Source organism: Nerophis ophidion, linkage group LG10, assembly GCF_033978795.1.
Source record: "Nerophis ophidion isolate RoL-2023_Sa linkage group LG10, RoL_Noph_v1.0, whole genome shotgun sequence".
Taxonomy (NCBI): domain Eukaryota; kingdom Metazoa; phylum Chordata; class Actinopteri; order Syngnathiformes; family Syngnathidae; genus Nerophis; species Nerophis ophidion.
Genome location: NC_084620.1, coordinates 3939798 through 3961342, shown reverse-complemented (window position 1 = coordinate 3961342; position 21545 = coordinate 3939798). Strand labels below are relative to the sequence as shown.

Here is a 21545-nt window from a genome sequence, read left to right as displayed (position 1 = left end):
TTGAGTTCGACACCACTGCCCTAAAGTGTAACATTTATAACTTTTTGTGAACAGCATGTTTTATATCATTTCTACATTTTAAATTGTTTTTGTTGCCAGAACAAACGGACGCAGCAGCAGCAACAGTTAAGTTTTCGCTTCAAACAGAAACTCAACTCTCAGCTTGACACGGACCACAAAGAACAGGTAGACCACCTGTTGCTATGGACCCTTGTCACCATTGTCTGTTAACAAAAGGTGTGTTTGTGTGTGTGCAGGGGTCGTGTGCCAGCGACGTGTGTTTCTTCTGTCGGCAGAAAGTTTACGTGATGGAGCGTCTGAGCGCCGAAGGTGTTTTCTTCCATAGAAGTTGTTTTGTGTGCCACTCGTGTGACGGCACGCTGAGACTTGCCGCCTACCGTTACCACGCCCCCAGCGGTGAGATTGCCACGCCCCCAAGAAGGCTGTTTTGACAGCTTCGCCGACCATTGAGTGACGAGTACAACGTCTGGTCACATGACCTATTTGATCCCTGACGTCTTCTTTTCTTCAGGTAAGTTTTTCTGTCCGCAGCACTGCGATCCCTCGACTCCTCCCAGCGATCCCTCGACTCCTCCCAGCCCGTCTGCGGGGAAGAAGCCAAGGACGTCACTTGACAGAGCGTCGTGCCCGCGGACTTCTTGTGTGAGCGGCTTTTTTTCTTGAAACATCTGCATATGTTGTTGTGCTGGTTGTCATGGCAACGGTAGTAGCATCCTTCACAACACTGATGAGGACGATGATGATGATGATGATGATGTCTCCACAGACGTCGCTGCTCTCCTCGGCAGACTCCCACGTCTCCATGGCGACAGAGTGCAGACGCTCGTCAGGTGAGTACAAACTGGGATCAGTGTGTGTGTGTGTGTGTGTGTGTGTGTGTATGTGTGCGTGCGTGTGTGTGCGTGTGTGTGTGTGTATGTGTGCGTGCGTGTGTGTGCGTGTGTGTGTGTTTTGGCAATGCTTACTTAATGGGGACATCGCTCCGTTTACGCAGTCGCCTTAAGGGGAACTTTGACGGTATGGGGACAAAAAAACAGGTTCCCTAAAGGGAAACCTTTTTTCTTTTTTTTTTAGACAGAGAGACAAAAACAACAACAGCAAATACAACAATAACAACAATAGAACAACACCAGCACATACATAATATGTACAAATATGATCTTAAAAGTGACAGCAAATAAGCAGTTAGTGAAATAATTAATATAGTAATGACAATGAGCATTTTTACACTAAAACTGGAGCAATACAAATACCAATAGAAAAAGTGCTATTGATCATGAACAAAACCAATAGTTTACCTCTATTATCAACAATAAAGTTGTTCAAATGCAACAATACGTATACATAATGATAGCTAGAAAGATAACAAAAAAATAAATAAATGAATGAAATTTAAAAAAAAAAGAAGGAATACCGAAAGATGAAAGGGAAGAACCCCCCCCCCCCCCCCCCCCCCCCACGGGGGGGTTGGGGGGGGGTTGCCCACATCTGAGGTCCTCTCCAAGGTTTCTCATAGTCAGCATTGTCACTGGCGTCCCACTGGATGTGAATTCTCCCTGCCCACTGGGTGTGAGTTTTCCTTTTGTGGGTTCTTCCGAGGATGTTGTAGTCGTAATGATTTGTGCAGCCCTTTGAGACATTTGTGATTTGGGGCTATATAAATAAACATTGATTGATTGATTGATTGAAGAGAGAGAGGCAACCTATATTAATCTTGTAGATTGTTATAGTAACAATGGGTTAAGCTCTGTCAATATGCCTTGTGTTACCCAGTTTACCCTAGGGCAACAACGTTGATATATGTTTGATGAAACCTTTTTTAATGATAGTCAGATCCATTCTGAAGATGCCTAAATGAAGGGTGTCCAAACTTTTCCACAGAGGGCCGCACACGGAAAAATTTAAGCATGTGGGGGCCATTTTGATATTTTTCATTTTAAAACCATAACAAAATATATGGATTTTTTTTTTAAATCCTTAGGGCTCGTGGGGAGCAGAGAGGGTCTAAGTCACTAAAATTTAAAAAATAAGTCAAATTATTATTATTTTTTTATTTTATTTATTGCTTACAGTAAATGTCTATATCAACTTGAAGTTGATATAAAGTAAAACAAATAAGGTTTTATGCCTTTTCTGTCAAAAACAACTTTGTTTTTTATAGTAAAACTGAAATATGCAGTATTTAGATAGATAGATAGTACTTTAATGATTCTTTCAGGAGAGTTCCTTTATTTAGCAATTAAATCCCTCAAAGATCAATAATGCAGGACACCATTGATTTTAATTATTTAATATTTTTGAGTAATCACAGTGAAAAGTTAAATAAAACCCTACTAAATATATTTGAGATGCGAAAGGTTCCCCACTCATAAAGTGATGCATTTTTATTAGTTGTTTTTTTTACTTTTAACACTTAAATTTCAAGATCAACTTCCGATATATCTGTCAATTTTAAGTTTGAACTATTATTTTGTTTGTTTTATGCTCTTTTGTCAAAACTTTGATATTTTTATATGGCAACCACACAACATATGCAATATTTTTTACACATAAAACATTTTAAAGTGAGATTTTTTAAATAATAATTCATCATAACATACATTTTGTTGTCTTTTTTTTTTTTTGAGCAATGGAAAAAAAAGAAAATAAAGACAAAAGGAAAAAAAACTGCCTGCATGGCAGCTTTGTGTCAACATTGCCACTTTTCTCATTAGATTTCACCTCAATTTACTTTTTTTAAATCTTTTTTAAAATTTTTGCAATACTATCAATTTTGCAAATTTTGCAGACTGTGTGGCGGGCCGGTAAACGACTAGCTGCGGGCCGCACTTTGGACACCCCTGGCCTAAATGATTTATGTTTGCCTAAGTCGGGGGTCGGCATCCCGCGGCTCAATGCGGCTCTATAGCGCCGCCCTAGTGGCTCTCTATAGCTTTTTCAAAAGTGTATGAAAAATGGAAAAAGATTAGGGGAAAAAAATATATAAAGTATATATTTTTTGTTTTAGTATGGTTTCTGTTGGAGGAAAAACATGACCCAAACCTCCCTAATTGCTATAAAGCACACTGTTTATAATAAACATGCTTCACTGATTTGAGTATTTGGCGAGCGCTGTTTTGTCCTACTAATTTTGGCGGTCTTTGAACTCACTGTAGTTTGTTTACATGTATAACTTTATCCAACTTTCTAAGACGTGTTTTATGCAACTTCTTTTTCTGTCTTATTTTGTCCACCAAACTTTTAACGTTGTGCATGAATGCACAAAGGTGAGTTTTGTTGATGTTATTGACTTGAGTGGAGTGCTAATCAGACATATTTGGTCACTGCAAGTTAATCGATGCTAACATGCTATTTAGGCTAGCTATATGTAGATATTGCATCATTAAGCTTCATTTGTAGGTATATTTGAGGTAATTTACATACTTGCCAACACTCCCAGATTTTCCGAAAATCTCCCGAAATTCAGGCGGAGCTTGAGGCCACGCCCTCTCCAGCTCCATGCGAACCCGAGTGACGTGTCAACAGCCTGTTTTCACGTCCGCTTTCCCACAATATAAACAGAGTGCCTGCCCAATGACGTTATAACTGTAGAATGATCGAGGGCGAGTTCTTGGTTTCTTATGTGGGTTTATTGTTAGGCAGTCTCATTAACGTCCTCCCAGCGCGGCAACAACACACAACAACAGCAGTTCGTCTGCCGTAAACAGCAATGGTGTGACACTCTTAAACAGGACAATACTGCCATCTACTGTGCATGCATATGTGAAAATAACATCTCCGGCTCTTAGAGCTTTCAGAGATGTACCCCCTGTGAACATTTTTTAAATTTAGGTACCCCCTAATCAGAGCAAAGCATTTTTGGTCGGAAAAAAAAAGATAAAGAAGTAAAATACAGCACTATGTCATCAGTTTCTGATTTATTAAATTGTATAACGGTGCAGAATATTGCTTGTTTGTAGTGGTCTTTCTTGAACTATTTGGAAATAATTGTAAAAATAACAAAAAACTTGTTGAAAAATAAACAAGTGATTCAATTATAAATAAAGATTTCTACACATACTGCGATGAGGTGGCGACTTGTCCAGGGTGTACACTGCCTTCCAGCTGGTTGTAGCTGAGATAGGCACCAGCGCCCCCCGCGACCCTAAAGAATGGATGGATGGATAGCTGTAAATATACTCCTCCCCTCTTAACCAGGCCCCCAACAACGCCCCCCACCTCCTGAAATCGGAGGTCTCAAGTATGGTCATTTAGTTTCCTTTATGTCCTCTTAATTCAATTTATATCTCATGACACTATCTGTATGTAATTTGGCTTTTAATTTTTTGCAGCTCCAGAGAGATTTGTTTTTGTATTTTTGGTCCAATATGGCTCTTATAACATTTTGGGTTGCCGAACCCTGGCCTGAGTGAAACTTCCTATAAGAGGACAGCTGTAGTGCCGTATTCTGAGGATCATGTCATATTTAATTTGAACTTGTTGTCTTTTTCAAATGGTCCTCAGTAGTCACATATAAATTTGTTTGAATTATGCAAAATTATTAAAATTTGGTCCCCATGAACCATATTAACTCTTTTTCCCCAGGGTCCCCAGTAAGAATGATCAGCACATTACTTCATCAATCCAGAGATTTAAAGATGTGTATGAGCTAACTGGGCAGTGGACATTTTACACCATTTTTTTAATGCCTCCACAACCTGTAGAAAAGGTGGTCCCCACAGATGATCAAAAACTTGGTCCCCATTCCAAATTATAACCAGTGCGCGTGTATGTGTTTTTACAGTTTTTTCAGTGATGTCATTGACGCCAGAGAGAATTGAAGTAGAAAACGATCAGGCGGAGCTCGCTGCTGAGATCTCTGAGGAGACGTTGGCGTGCTTCAACTTGGGTGCACTTGAAGACGTGCAGACAAGCAGGTAACATCTCACCTTTGGGACCCATTGCCTCCCTGCTTGGCACTCAGCATCAAGGGTTGGAATTGGGGGTTAAATCACCATAAATGATACCCAGGCGCGGCACCGCTGCTGCCCACTGCTCCCCTCACTTCCCAGGGGGTGATCAAGGGGATGGGTTGAATGTAGAGGACAAATTTCACCACACCTGGTGTGTGTGTGTGTGTGTGTGTGTGTGTGTGTGACAATCATTGCTACTTTAACTTTAACTTAATTTGACCTTTGCTGTAAACCTCCTCTCCTTTGTCAGAAACTGACACAATTGTTTCACTTTCTGCATCTTTTTATACATCTACACCTGGAATATAATTCCACATCAAGACACTTTTTCACTGGACTTTTTAACACGCCATTTGTGTCCAGGTCTGAATGGGGGGTGGAGGCCTCGACCCGTGGCCCTCGTCATCCTTTAACCGCACAGACGTCCAAACCGGCCTGGAGGGATGAGCTACAGAAAAACTTTCAGCTGATAGGCTGCGAGGTGGAGGAGGAGGAAGAGGAGGACGATGAATATGAGGATGATGAGGAGGACGACGATGACGAAGACGACACAGGCTGTGAGGAAGTCGTGAATGAAGATGATGATGGCCATATGGGTTAGTGTACATTTATATCCTTGTATGTCACTTCCTGTGCTGTCGGTAATGGGGGGGGGGGTTTACATGAACACATGAACATATTTGACGTTCATTCATTAACATAATTCACATGAATATAATTGACATACATTCATTAACATCACCCAATCAATCAAAGATTACTTGTACAATGTATTTTTATGTACATTGTAGTTAATAAATGATGTTCATGATTACATGAACATAATTGACATTAATACATAAACATACTGAATGAATTGATGAAGGTGGACCCCGACTTAAACAAGTTGAAAAACTTATTGGGGTGTTACCATTTAGTGGTCAATTGTAGGGAATATGTACTGTACTGTGCAATCTACTAATAAAAGTATCAATCAATCAATCAATCAGCTGAGATAGGCTCCAGCACCCCGTACGACCCCAAAAAGGGACAAGCGGTAGAAAATGGATAGATGGATGGATGGATACTGTAATTGACATGAACAAAATACGCACGGTGGTACAGGGGTTAGTGCATGTGCCTCACAATACGAAGGTGCTGAGTAGGCTCGGGATCTTTCTGTGTGGAGTTTGCATGTTCTCCCCGTGACTGCGTGGGTTCCCTCCGGGTACTCCGGCTTCCTCCCACTTCCAAAGACATGCACCTGGGGATAGGTTGATTGGCAACACTAAATGGTCCCTAGTGTGTGAATGTTGTCTATCTGTGTTGGCCCTGCGATGAGGTGGCGACTTGTCCAGGGTGTACCCCGCCTTCCGCCTGAATGCAGCTGAGATAGGCTCCAGCACCCTCCGCTACCCCAAAACGGACAAGCGGTAGAAAATAGATGGATGGAAAATATGCAAAATTGATACAAGCACATGGACATTATTGACATGAATATAATTGACACAAATATAATTGACATGAACACATTAACATAATTGAGATGAATAGATGAACATAACTGAGATGAAAACATGAACAAACCAGACACAAATACATTAACAGAATTGACATGATTACATGACAATAAAACTGATACAAACACATAAACAATATTGACATGAGTAAATGAATATAACAGACATGAATACATGGACATAATTGACATGAACACAAGTAATATAAACACATGAACAAAATTGACATAAACAAAATTGACATGAATACAATTGACATGACCATATTAACATAATTGACATGAATACATGAACATAACTGAGATGAAAACATGAACAAAACTGACACGAATACATGAACAGAATTGATACAAACACATGAACAATATTAAGATGAATACGTGAATATAATTGACATGAATACATGAACATCATTGACATGAACAAAATTAATACTAACACATGGCCATTATTGACATGAATACATGAACATCATTGATACAAACACATGAACAATTTTGACATGAATACATAGACATAATTGACATCAACATAATATAAACACATGGCATTTACTGACATGAATACATGAACATAATTGGCATGAACAAAATTAATATTAACACATGGCCATTATTAACATGAACATGATTGACATTAAAACATGAACATAATTGATACAAACACATGAACAATATTGACATGAGTAAATGAATATAATGGACATGAACACATGGACATAATTGACATGAACACAAGTAATATAAACACATGAACAAAATTGACATGAATATAAATGACATGACAACATTAACATAATTGACATGAATACATGAACATAATTGAGATGAAAACATGAACAAAACTGACACGAATACATGAAGAGAATTGATACAAACACATGAACAATAATAACATGAAGACGTGAATATAATTGACATGAATACATGAACATCATTGACATGAACAAAATTAATACTAACACATGGCCATTATTGACATGAACATCATTGACATGAATACATGAACATAATTGATACAAACACATGAACAATCAATCAATCAATCAATGTTTATTTATATAGCCCCAAATCACAAATGTCTCAAAGGACTGCACAAATCATTACGACTACAACATTTTGACATGAATACATGAACATAATTGACATGAACATAATTAATATAAACACAAGGCCAATATTGACATGAATACATGAACATAATTGACATGAACAAAATTAATACTAACACATGGCCATTATTCACATGAACATCACTGACATGAATACATGAACATGATTGATACAAACACATGAACAATTTTGACATGAATACATGAACATAATTAATATAAACACATGGCCATTATTGACATGAATACATGAACATAATTGACATGAACAAAATTAATATTAACACATGGCCATTAATGACATGAACATGATTGACATGAATACATGAACATAATTGACATGAACAAAATTAATATTAACACATGGCCATTATTGACATGAATACATGAACATAATTGACATGAACAAAATTAATATTAACACATGGCCATTAATGACATGAACATGATTGACATTGATACATGAACTTAATTGATACAAACACATGAACAATATCTGACATGGATACATGAATACATGAACAAAATTAATATAAACACATGGCCATTATTGACATGAATACATGAACAAATCAATCAACAGTGTTTGCTCTGTCCTTTCCTTTCTCGTGCCCTTGCTCCCTCTCCCCTCAGCTGACACAAGTGATGTCACTTCTTCCGACGCCTTCTCCACTGCTGAGACTTCCTCCACCGCCTCCTTCATCACCAAACTTGACTCCGCCTCCTCCACCTGTTCACCCAGCTCTTGTAAGAAAGAAGCCCCGCCCATCGAGGTTGTCCATTCAGTGTGTCCTCCCCAGAGATCTTTTGATGACATCAATCTGTCACTGAGGAAGCTCCGCCTCCTGCAAGACAAACGTGAAGTGGATATAGAGTGGGCGGAGCCGGAAGAGACAGGAAGCAGCCAACAAACGCACAACCGACGCCATCGCTATCTCAAAGGTCTAGCCGAGGCTCCGCCTCCTTCTGCTTGGCGGAAAGGAGGAGGAGGCGGAGCCAGGGCGCTGTGGAATGCAGTGTTTGCCAGAAAGAGAAACAAGCGGAATGAGGGCGGAGCCTCACTGCCAGCTGCCAACGAGAAGAAAGATGAAGGTTAGTGGTCGTCGAGATGATGATGTCACTGCTAAGATGTCTTCATTCCACTTCTATCGTCACAGAAGCTCTCACTTTGATGGACGCATGCGACCTTGACTCATCCACTATCCAACACAGATGCTCACTGGGGCCAAGAAACAACGTAAGAGTCAGAAGCAACGTGTTTATGTCAAATAAACAATGCAAGATCATTCAAAAATAATGTAAAAGTGATCATATCAAATAAATAATACTTTAAGATAACAAAATAGTATCAAATGACCAATGTTGGATCATTTCAAATTAATCTTGATCATTTAATAATAATGGCAATAATATGATTAAATAGATAATATGAATGTAAGAAATAATGTAAAATAAATATTGAATATTATTAAAACATGGTAAGATAATATAAAAAAAAATATTGGATACAATTAATGAATAAGATAATGAAATAAACAATGAAAATTGTGTAAAATAGCCAATGTAGGGTTAAAAAAATAATATAAGTTAACCAATGTAAGATAACATAAATGTATTTAATAGATAAATAAATAAGTATGAAGGAGTATAAAATGTTTGCAATGTACAATTAATAAATATGTAATGTAACACATTTAATAAATAAATTGTATTAAAGAGAACAAAAAAACTTTGTAATTTACAACAAACAATAAAAAATTATGTGAAATAATCATCCATTCATTTTTTTACTGCTTGTCCCTTTTTGGGGTCGCGGAGGGTGCTGGAGCCTATCTGAGCCGCATTCGGGCAGAAGGCGGGGTACACCCTGGACAAGTCGCCACCTCATCACAGGGCCAACACAGATAGACAGACAACATTCACACACTAGGGACCATTTAGTGTTGCCAATCAACCTATCCCCAGGTGCATGTCTTTGGAGGTGGGAGGGGCCTATCCCCAGGTGCATGTCTTTGGAGGTGGGAGAGATCCCACGGAGTCACGGGGAGAACATGCAAACTCCCCACAGAAAGATCCCGAGCCCGGGATTGAACCCAGGACTACTCAGGACCTTCGTATTGTGAGGCAGACGCACTAACCCCTCTCGCACCGTTCTGCCCGTAAGATAACATAAATGTATCTAATAGATAAGTAAATAAATATGAAAGAATATGTAATTAATGTAATGTATAATAAATACATACGTAAAATAACAAATTTAATAAATAAATCATATAAAGAAAATAAAAAACAATTAATGAATAATTATGTAAAATGACCAGTGTAAGATAATGTCAAATAAGATGTAATAAATATTAAGATAATATATAAAAGTAAGAAAAACATGTAAGACCGTGTCAAATAAATGATGTAAGATTAATGGAAACTAGAAAGCCTTTTTGGATGTAAAAAAATTTGATGTTGTGTTTGTAGCTCCACTTGGAGACCATCGACATGACCAGAAACTTGCAACAAATATCAGTGAAAGACCAGCAGACAGCACAGGTATCATTTGGTATCGTTTGTGTACTTAGCTATCCTTTAGTATCCTTTGGTGTCCTTGGGCGGATGTGCTGTCTGCACTGACTTGGACCTGTAGTTGGTGACTTGACATGAGCCAGGACTGGGAAATGTGTCTTGAATGATACCTGCTTTCGTGTCTTACAGCCTGCATACGTTCCTCACGCGCTGGCTTTCAAACCAGCCATTCCCATTCAGGTACACTCGGAGGAAATGAGAACCAGAACCAATTCAGAAGATTTCACATTTAAAAAAAAAACATTTTTGTTCTCAGTTTGCGCCGGAACGTTGCTCAAAAAGCAAAACTACGCTGCAGGATTCTGATGGACGGTCTTCCTGCGTGACGGAAGTGGTGGGGGTCCTCGTGGACCCGAAGGAGCTGTCGAGTTTGAGCGTGACGGAGACCCTGTTCCAGAGGGAACATGAGCGTGAGCATGCACACCCGGGCACCAGAGTCTGCCGTCGGGCTCAAGGGACAACTCGGAGACGAGCAAAGCAGAAGGAACTGAAGAGACTCCACAAAGCGCAGGTGAGTACGCCAAAGCGGGTTGGGACTGGGTCCTATGTTTGGTTCTGTGAAGCCTGATCAATAATGTTGAATGTGTCAGCTGATCCAGAGACAGTTGCAGCTGGTTGAGGAGGAGCAGCGATGTCTGGAGGCCAAAGGAGTGACAGTGGAGAGACTTCTGAGAGGAGAAGGTATGAAGAACAGCGCAGGGGGCTCCTCTGTGAAACTGTATGCTTCCTTCCTGGGAGTGAAAAACAGTGGTGTACTCTCTGAGTCCACAAGGGGCTTAGATCTTCCTCCAAAAAGCATACACAAGCAAAAAAATCTAACTATGCAATGGAATAAATCCCTAAACTTTATCAAAAAAAGATTTGTTAGGTGATATCAAAGATCCATTCCTTGATATCAGCTTCATGTCTTTGACCCCTGGAGTCAGTTGACTTCAGTAAGAACCTAACCTGTCCCTGCAGGACTCCATGAGAGCCCCGATCTCATGAAGCACTGGTTCCACTTGGTCCAGCAGAAGAACGTTCTTGTTCGATACGAATCTGAACTTATGATTTTGTGAGTATGTCACCCTAGACTGCAGATGACTCCAGGTGCTCGTGCATGGCTGACCTTGAACCTTTGCTTCCTTAAGTGCACGAGACCTGCAGCTGGAAGATCAACAGAATCGCCTGCAGCAGGAACTCCGTGACAGGATGGCAGTGCAAGGTAAAACGCCTGATGGGGCTGGAGGGCACGGGGACCAGGAAGGACATCGCTCGATGTTCTTTGTAGTCGGCCTCAGGTTGTCTTGATGTGCGGGGTCAAAGTTTAGAAGAGTTGAGGTATTTCAGTGTTTCTCAGAGTCTTAATCATGCAGTTCATCCATCCAGGGCTTCTGATAGGTCAAGTCTTTTTAATATGTGATGTCAACGTGTTCACCAGGGTTGGGCGGCCTTCTTTGCTCGCCTAAGCACTATGTTTGTATGTGCAAACCCCAAAATCAGTGAAGTTGGCAGGGATTTAACCATCTAAGGTCTGTAATATCACCGAAAGATTCTGAAAATCTGGAGAAATCATTCCACGTAAGTGATGTCATTACAGACCTTCGATACCTCAGGCGGTATTGCATCAAAAAGCGACATCAGCGTGTAAAGGATATCACCACATGGGCTCAGGAACACTTCATAAAACCACTGTCAGTAATTACAGTTGGTCGCTACATCTGTAAGTGCAAGTTAAACTCTACTATGCAAAGCCAAAGCCATTTATCAACAACACCCAGAAACGCCGCCGGCTTCACTGGGTCCGAGTTCATCTAAGATGGACGGATGTAAAGTGGAAAAGTGGAAAAGTGTTCTGTGGTCTGACGAAACTACATTTCAAATTGTTTTTTGAAAATTGTGGACGTCGTGTCCTCTGGACCAAAGAGGAAAAGAACCATCCAGATTGTTATAGGCGCAAAGTTGAAAAGCCAGCATGTGTGATGGTATGGGGGTGTATTAGTGCCCAAGACATGGGTAACTTACACATCTGTGAAGGCACCATCAATGCTGAAAGGTACATACAGCTTTTGGAGCAACATATGTCTCCCATTGAAGATGTGTGACGCATTATGAAGCATAAAACACGACAATAGAGACCCCGGACTGTTGAACAACTTAAGCTGTACATCAAGCAAGAATTGGAAAGAATTCCACCTGAAAAGCTTCAAAAATGTGTCTCCTCAGTTCCCAAACGTTTACTGAGTGTTGTTAAAAAGAAAGGCCATGTAACACAGTGGTAAAAATGGCCCTGTGCAAACTTTTTTGCAACCTGTTGCTGCCATTTAATTCTAAGTTAAGGATTATTTGCAAAAAAAAAAAAAACGGTTTCTCAGTTCGAACATTAAATATCTTGTCTTTGCAATCTATTCAATTGAATATAAATTGAAAAGGATTTGCAAATAATTGTATTCTGTTTTCTTTTTACGTATTACACAGCGTGCCTACTTCACTGGTTTTGGGTTTTGTATGTATGTATGCATGCATGTATGTATGTATGTGTCTGTCTGTATGCATGTATGTATGTATGCATGTCTTTATGTATTACAGATGAGCGGATAGGCAATTATGTCATCCGCAACCGCATCACTAAAGTCGCCATCCACCCGAACCAACATTTTATCAAAACCGCAACCACCCGCCTCCGGCCCGTTGTCATTTATCAGGGGTCGACAATCTTTATCACACTAAGAGCTATTTTGACCTGTTTCACAGAATAAAGAAGACAATGGGTGCCGCAAATATTCTCGTGAATATCTGCTGGTGCTCATCCTGTTAACGAGAATAAGGGCGTACTATACAGCCATTGCCTTGAACGCCTTCAACAACACGTACAAACTGTTTGCCAGTCCAGCAACATGTTGTGTGCAGCTTCCGCTGACACAAGTCCAAGATTGAAAGGCATACTGGGTGACAGAGTACACTGATGGTTGTGATATAAACAACTTTAACACTCTTACTAATATGCGCCACGCTGTGAAGCCACACCAAACAAGAATGACAAACACATTTCGGGAGAACATCCTCACAGTAACAACAGAAACCCAACACAAAAAATACCCAGAATCCTTTGTATCCATCTCTATTCCTGAATATATTTTACACCCCGCTAGCACCAAACCCTGCGCCCCCAACCCCGCCCACCTTACCGACGCAAGAAAACTGTTCACCACCTGTGAACATTTTTTTAATTCAAGTACCCCCTAATCAGAGCAAAGCATTTTTGGTTGAAAAAAAGAGATAAAGAAGTAAAATACAGCACTAGGTCATCAGTTTCTGATTTATTAAATTGTATAACAGAGCAAAATATTGATTATATGTAGTGGTCTTTCTTGAACTATTTGGAAAAAAATATATAAAAATAACTAAAAACTTGTTGAAAAAACAAGTGATTCAATTATAAATGCAGATTTCTCCACATATAAGTAATCATCAACTTAAAGTGCCCTCTTTGGGGATTGTAATAGAGATCCATCTGGATTCATGAACTAAATTCTAAACATTTCTTCACAAAAAAAGAAATCTTTAACATCAATATTTATGGAACATGTCCACAAAAAATCTAGCTGTCAACACTGAATATTGCATTGTTGCATTTCTTTTCACAGTTTATGATCTTACATTCATATTTTGTTGAAGTATTATTCAATAAATATATTTATAAAGGATTTTTGAATTGTTGCTATTTTTAGAATATTTTTAAAAAACCTCACGTACCCCATGGCGTACCTTCAAGTACCCCCAGGGGTACACGTACCCCCGTTTGAGAACCACTGGTGTAGAGGAGCAGGCAAAAAGGTGTTAAAAAAGTACCGTATCTGTCTTTCTTGTGTCAGACCACCTGAAGGAGGAGGCTGAGCTGCTGGAAGAGCGTGAAACCCTGGAGGAGATGTTAGAGGTGGTGGAGCAGAGAAGGGCCCTGGTACCCTTGCTGGAGGAGCAGCGACTGCTGGACCTTCAGGAAGACCAAAACCTGAAGGACGTGATGATTTCCCGGGGAATTGGCCTTGACTGGGCCTGACTGACTTTCCAGAGATTTGTACTGGCATTGTACCTGCAACAGAATCTGTGGACCTAGTCTGAAAAAAAAGACTACCTTATGGAGTTGGGGGGGTTTCAACTCATCTGTCAGCTGGTTCTAAACGGAATTATCTAAAATATTGGCTTGCAAAAACTGCTTAGCCATTGTCTTCTGAAATGTAATTCTATAAAGATCATGAACAGTTTCTTAAAGGCCTACTGAAATGAGATGTTCTTATTTAAACGGGGATAGCAGCTCCATTCTATGTGTCATACTTCATCATTTCGCGATATTGCCATATTTTTGCTGAAAGGATTTAGTAGAGAACATCCACGATAAAGTTCGCAACTTTTGGTGCTGATAAAAAAGCCTTGCCTGTACCGGAAGTAGCAGATGATGACATCACCGGTGTGAGGGCTCCTCACGTTGTTTATAATGGGAGCCTCCAGCAGCAAGAGCTATTCGGACCGAGAAAACGAGAATTTCCCCGTTAATTTGAGCGAGGATGAAAGATTTGTGGATGATGATTGTCCAGTTTTTTTCCGTATTGGCCCTCTGAGTAGGGGTCGTCACTCAGCATGAAAGGAATTACTCACTGTGCACTTTTTTGCTTGTTTTATTTGGTACTGCAACAGCAGCAGGTAATAACCTAAAAGTAAATATGAACATAAAACAATGTATCCGTCTGGAATCATTATAATGTAAATAATAGACATGAATTTATCAACTGATCCACATTGTTGTCAACCATAAAAATCAATCAATCAATCAATGTTTACTTATATAGCCCTAAATATCTAGTGTCTCAAAGGGCTGCACAAACCACTACGACATCCTCGGTAGGCCCACATAAGGGCAAGGAAAACTCACACCCAGTGGGACGTCGGTGACAATGATGACTATGAGAAACCTTGGAGAGGAGGAAAGCAATGGATGTGGAGCGGGTCTAACATGATACTGTGAAAGTTCAATCCATAATGGATCCAACACAGTCGCGAGAGTCCAGTCCAAAGCGGATCCAACACAGCAGCGAGAGTCCCGTTCACAGCGGAGCCAGCAGGAAACCATCCCAAGCGGAGGCGGATCAGCAGCGCAGAGATGTCCCCAGCCGATACACAGGCAAGCAGTACATGGCCACCGGATCGGACCGGACCCCCTCCACAAGGGAGAGTGGGACATAGAAGAAAAAGAAAAGAAATGGCAGATCAACTGGTCTAAAAAGGAGGTCTATTTAAAGGCTAGAGTATACAGATGAGTTTTAAGGTGAGACTTAAATGCTTCTACTGAGGTGGCATCTCGAACTGTTACCGGGAGGGCATTCCAGAGTACTGGAGCCCGAACGGAAAACGCTCTATAGCCCGCAGACTTTGTTTGGGCTCTAGGAATCACTAATAAGCCGGAGTCTTTTGAAGGCAGATTTCTTGCCGGGACATATGGTACAATACAATCGGCAAGATAAGATGGAGCTAGACCGTGTAGTATTTTATACGTAAGTAGTAAAACCTTAAAGTCACATCTTAAGTGCACAGGAAGCCAGTGTAGGTGAGCCAGTACAGGTATATATGTATGTATATATGTATATAAAGGTATATACAGTATAGGTATATATGTATGTATATATGTATATAAAGGTATATACAGTATAGGTATATATGTATGTATATATGTATATAAAGGTATATACAGTATAGGTATATATGTATGTATATATGTATATAAAGGTATATACAGTACAGGTATATATGTATGTATATAAAGGTATATACAGTATAGGTATATATGTATGTATATATGTATATAAAGGTATATACAGTATAGGTATATATGTATGTATATATGTATATAAAGGTATATACAGTACAGGCGTAATGTGATCAAACTTTCTTGTTCTTGTCAAAAGTCTAGCAGCCGCATTTTGTACCAACTGTAATCTTTTAATGCTAGACATGGGGAGACCCCAAAATAATACGTTACAGTAATCGAGACGAGACGTAACAAACGCATGGATAATGATCTCAGCGTCTTTAGTGGACAGAATGGAGTGAATTTTAGCGATATTACGGAGATGAAAGAAGGCCGTTTTAGTAACGCTTTTAATGTATGACTCTAACGAGAGAGTTGGGTCGAAGATAATACCCAGATTTTTTTACAGAGTCGTCTTGTTTAATTGTTTGGTTGTCAAACGTTAAAGTTGTATTATTAAATAGAGGTCGGTGTCTAGCAGGACCGATAATCAGCATTTCCGTTTTTTTGGCGTTGAGTTGCAAAAAGTTAGCGGACATCCATTGTTTAATTTCATTAAGACACGCCTCCAGCTGACTACAATCCGGCGTGTTGGTCAGCTTTAGGGGCATGTAGAGTTGGGTGTCATCAGCAGCTTTAGGGGCATGTAGAGTTGGGTGTCATCAGCAGCTTTAGGGGCATGTAGAGTTGGGTGTCATCAGCAGCTTTAGGGGCATGTAGAGTTGGGTGTCATCAGCAGCTTTAGGGGCATGTAGAGTTGGGTGTCATCAGCAGCTTTAGGGGCATGTAGAGTTGGGTGTCATCAGCAGTTTTAGGGGCATGTAGAGTTGGGTGTCATCAGCAGCTTTAGGGGCATGTAGAGTTGGGTGTCATCAGCAGCTTTAGGGGCATGTAGAGTTGGGTGTCATCAGCAGCTTTAGGAGCATGTAGAGTTGGGTGTCATCAGCAGCTTTAGGGGCATGTAGAGTTGGGTGTCATCAGCAGCTTTAGGAGCATGTAGAGTTGGGTGTCATCAGCAGCTTTAGGGGCATGTAGAGTTGGGTGTCATCAGCAGCTTTAGGAGCATGTAGAGTTGGGTGTCATCAGCAGCTTTAGGGGCATGTAGAGTTGGGTGTCATCAGCAGCTTTAGGGGCATGTAGAGTTGGGTGTCATCAGCAGCTTTAGGGGCATGTAGAGTTGGGTGTCATCAGCAGCTTTAGGGGCATGTAGAGTTGGGTGTCATCAGCAGCTTTAGGGGCATGTAGAGTTGGGTGTCATCAGCAGCTTTAGGAGCATGTAGAGTTGGGTGTCATCAGCAGCTTTAGGGGCATGTAGAGTTGGGTGTCATCAGCAGCTTTAGGAGCATGTAGAGTTGGGTGTCATCAGCAGCTTTAGGGGCATGTAGAGTTGGGTGTCATCAGCAGCTTTAGGGGCATGTAGAGTTGGGTGTCATCAGCAGCTTTAGGGGCATGTAGAGTTGGGTGTCATCAGCAGCTTTAGGGGCATGTAGAGTTGGGTGTCATCAGCAGTTTTAGGGGCATGTAGAGTTGGGTGTCATCAGCAGCTTTAGGGGCATGTAGAGTTGGGTGTCATCAGCAGCTTTAGGGTCATGTAGAGTTGGGTGTCATCAGCATAACAGTGAAAGCTAACACCGTAAAACATTATCAATCACTGTGATTTTATCCCAACTTATTAATTTTAGCATTAAATGTTATCATCATTAATTTATGTCATATAATGTTTTAAATGTGATCAGAATCATTTATAATGTCGCATGGACAAGCATACTAAAACAAAACATAAAAACACAGGCGCTCTGTTTGAGCCACACATTACACATTTACGCAGAACTACATCATAGAACTACAAATCCCATCAGCCAAACCAGGAAGTAAAGTGCCGGTATTTTCGAACTCAAGCCAAGAATAAACCAACGATCACTCAAATTCATCCAAACACACACAAGGTGACAACACTCTAATACAACAGTTTTCAATCCGCACATTACTTTGGTTATACTCTTTAACTTAATCATTTTGCCGATGTGGTTCAAACAGCCAGCCAGCCGCGGACTTAGCGAACACACAACAAACACAAAAGAAAGGAAGCGAGAAAGCATGGATTTTAGACAATAGTTCAGTTGATCCAACCAAGAAAAGCAGACATAAAACGATCTTACCAGTTGGGTATGTCGGTGACGAAGCACGCTGTATTTACCAAGCGAACAATGACACCATTTTTAAAAGCTACCCAGGTAGTCACCTGACAGTGGTAGCCACGCCCATCTTAAAAGTAGTCACCTGACAGTGGTAGCCACGCCCATCTTAAAATTCCCAAGCAAGCCCGCCATAAATACATATAAACATAACAAATACACATAGTAAATCATAAATACAAATACACATAACAAATACACATAACAAATACACATAGTAAATCATAAATACATACACACATAACAAATCCAACCATGATATTGATAACGAAGGACTAAAGCAGGGGTCGGGAACCTTTTTGGCTGAGAGAACCAAAAAGGCAAATATTTTAAAATATATTTCCGTAAGAGCCATATAATATTTTTTTTTTAACACTGAACACAACTAAACACGTGCATTTTTAAGTAAGACCAACATTTCTAGAGTATAACAGGTCTCTTATTCTTTGTAATAACATTGTTATTCTGAAGCTAACTGTGGAGGGGGCGTGGCCTGCGGGCCTGCAGCGACAGGTGTGTAGATGGCCCACCTGGGCCTTGTTATCTAATCACCTGTCGCTCTGTTATAAGCAGCAGCCAGGAGGAGAGACTGGGTTTGGGCTGGAAATACTATCTCTGGAAAGCAACTAAGAGACTTATTTAATAAAAAAATATATATATATTGTAACCCTGAAACAGGCTCTCATGCCGGTGCTTGGGGGTCTGAAGAACCCCCAGGAGGGCAAGCCCCACACTGATAGAACTTGAATACACTAACCAATAATAAAAAAAACAACTTCTTACAATTAACGCAACTTCTTGAACAGGTGCGGTAGAAAATTGATGGATGGATTAAAAATGCATGAGAATGTTTTATAATTTTAACAATATTTTTAACACTGTGGAATTATTCATTACTTATCGTGTTAAGCAACGTCAGCTCAGATTTATCAGAGAGCCAGATGCAGTCATCAAAAGAGCCACATCTGGCTCTAGAGCCATAGGTTCCCTACCCCTGGACTAGAAGAGGAAAAAAAAGGCGATTGCATTGGGACGGATTCAGATGTTTTTAGACACATTTACCAGGATAATTCTGGGAAATCCCTTATCTTTCTATTGTGTTGCTCATGTTTTAGTGAGATTAAATAGTACCTGATAGTCGGAGGGGTGTGTCCACGGGTGTCTTGAGTCCAGTGTCTGAGGGAAGTCGACGGCAGCTGCATGGACAGCGCAAGCTCGGCTGATCTCCGGTAAGAGGTGACTTTTTACCACAATTTTCTCACCGAAACCTGCCGGTTGACAAGTGGTCGGGATCCATGTTGGCTTGACCGCTCTGATCCATAGTAAAGCTTCACCTCCGGGAATTTTAAACAAGGAATCACCGTGTGTTTGTGTGGCTAAAGGCTAAAGCTTCCCAACTCCATCTTTCTACTGTGACTTCTCCAATATTAATTGAACAAATTACAAAAGATTCAGCAACACAGATGTCCAGAATACTGTGTAATTGCGCGATGAAAATGACATTTTCAACAAGAAACTTCGCGGGGAATTTAAAATTGCAATTTATTAAACTAAAGCGGCCGTATTAGCATGTGTTGCAATGTTAATATTCATCATTGATATGTACGGTTGTGATCAAAATGATTCAACCCCCACACAATTTTGGTGTTTTAGCAAGTTGCACATTTATTCTGTATTTTGTTTATAGTCATATCAAATAAAGATGTGTCAAATAGACAAATGCAACTTAAATTGTAACACTGTATTTTACTAAATACCAAAAAAGGACATTTTTCTTAATATCTCATTGACAAAATGATTCAACCCCCTAGTTCCATGCATCTTTAGTACTTAGTAGAACAGTAATGACATCCTTCAAAGGTGATACACAAGCTTCTTGCAAGCATCTACAGTATTTGAGCCCATTCCTCTTGGGCAAAGGCCTCCAGTTCATTCATATTCTTGGGCTTGTGTGCTGCAACTGTCTTCTTCAAGTCCCACCACAGCTTTTCTACAGGATTTAGGTCTGGCCACTCCAGAGTCTTCCAGCCCTTCTTCTGCAACCACTCTGATGTTGATTTGGAGGTATGCTTGGGATCCTTGTCCTGTTGGAAGGTCCAACGTCTCCCAAGCCTCAGCTTCCTCACTGACTTCATGACATTTGCAGCTAATATATCCTGCTAGGAAATAGAATTCATAATGCCTTGAACGTGCTGGAGATTCCCGGTACCTGACGCAGAGAAACAGCCCCAGAGCATGATTGACCCCCCACCATGCTTAACAGTAGGCAAGGTGTTCTTCTCTTTGTAAGCTTCATTTTTTCTCCTCCAGACATAACGTTGATTCATAGGCCCAAAGAGTTCCACTTTTGTCTCATCACTCCATAGAACAGTTTCCCAAAACCTTTGGGGTTTGTCCAGATGATTTTTGGCATATTATCTATTTTCTTGTGCCTGGTAGTCAGAAGTGAGGTGCACCTGGGAGTTCTGGCATGGAGGCCTTCATCTCGTAGTGCGCCCCTTATTGTCTGGGACGAAACCTGCGTTCCCCCCTCTGCAATGTCCTGTTGTAGTTCCTCAGCTGTTACCCGGGGGTTTTTCACCACTGTACGCACACAGCATCCTCTTTCTACCACGCCCAGGTAGTGTTTCCACTGTGCCTTTAGCTTTAAACTTGTGAATTATGCTCCCAACTGTGTCTCTTGGAATGTGTAATGTCTTTGCTATTTTCTTATATCCATATCCTTTCTTATGAAGAGAAATGACCTCCTCGCTTGACTTCTTTGACCACTCCCTGGACTTCACCATGTTGCAAATACACAATTGACCATTTACAAGAAGTTGAGCGACACAGTCTTTTTCAATCAGTTTAATTGTTGCTCGTTATGGTTCTAATCACATCTACAGGTGTTTTCAACACCTGATTGAAAAGACCTTATTCAAATTCTGTTCTTAGGAGTTATGATCTTCAAGGGGTTGAATAATTTTGTCAATGAGATATTAAGAGAAATGACACCGTTTGATATGTTACAAAATATAATGTTGTAATTCAAGTTGCATTTGTCTATTTAATGCATCTTTATTTGATATGACTATAAACAAAATACGGAATAAATGTCCAACTTGCTAAATCACCAAAATTGTGTGGGGGTTGAATAATTTTGATCACAACTGTAAACTATCAGACTGCGTGGTGGGTCGTAGTGGCTTTCAGTAGGCCTTTAATGATCTTTCAAAGGATTCGTAGTTGACATGTCTCAACAGGAGGATCATGTGTCAACTTGTCGAGCTGGTGTTCTTAGGAATCTTTCAATAAAAATGCAAAATATATAGGCTGTTGAAGCCTGCTGTGACGAAAGGACTCGTTCTCGGTGTCCTAACATTGTTTCATCATTCTTGATTTCAGCTTCCCGTGTGTCAAGAAACTGTC

The 21545-nt window shown here is 40.3% G+C and overlaps 1 protein-coding gene and 1 long non-coding RNA gene across 3 annotated transcripts in view; one reads left to right on the top strand and one right to left on the bottom strand.

Moving 5' to 3' along the window:
• Positions 1–14404, top strand: part of LOC133560025 (protein-methionine sulfoxide oxidase mical3a-like) — a 30534-nt gene extending 16130 nt beyond the window's left edge. For both annotated transcript variants that reach the window (XM_061912075.1, XM_061912074.1), the window contains 15 exons: positions 100–186; positions 258–417; positions 533–663; positions 788–851; positions 4805–4937; positions 5337–5569; positions 8217–8675; positions 8741–8820; positions 10056–10127; positions 10290–10340; positions 10417–10671; positions 10751–10841; positions 11121–11214; positions 11291–11364; positions 14015–14404. In XM_061912075.1, the coding sequence (XP_061768059.1) occupies positions 100–186; positions 258–417; positions 533–663; positions 788–851; positions 4805–4937; positions 5337–5569; positions 8217–8675; positions 8741–8820; positions 10056–10127; positions 10290–10340; positions 10417–10671; positions 10751–10841; positions 11121–11214; positions 11291–11364; positions 14015–14199 (2169 nt within the window). In that variant the 3' untranslated portion in view covers positions 14200–14404. The remainder of the gene's footprint in view (positions 1–99; positions 187–257; positions 418–532; positions 664–787; positions 852–4804; positions 4938–5336; positions 5570–8216; positions 8676–8740; positions 8821–10055; positions 10128–10289; positions 10341–10416; positions 10672–10750; positions 10842–11120; positions 11215–11290; positions 11365–14014) is intronic.
• Positions 7509–18201, bottom strand: LOC133560028 (uncharacterized). The gene is made up of 2 exons (XR_009808372.1): positions 18102–18201; positions 7509–8428 (listed from the first exon to the last, which is right to left on the bottom strand). It is a non-coding gene; the product is annotated as an uncharacterized LOC133560028 (long non-coding RNA).
• Positions 18202–21545: the final 3344 nt, after the last annotated feature.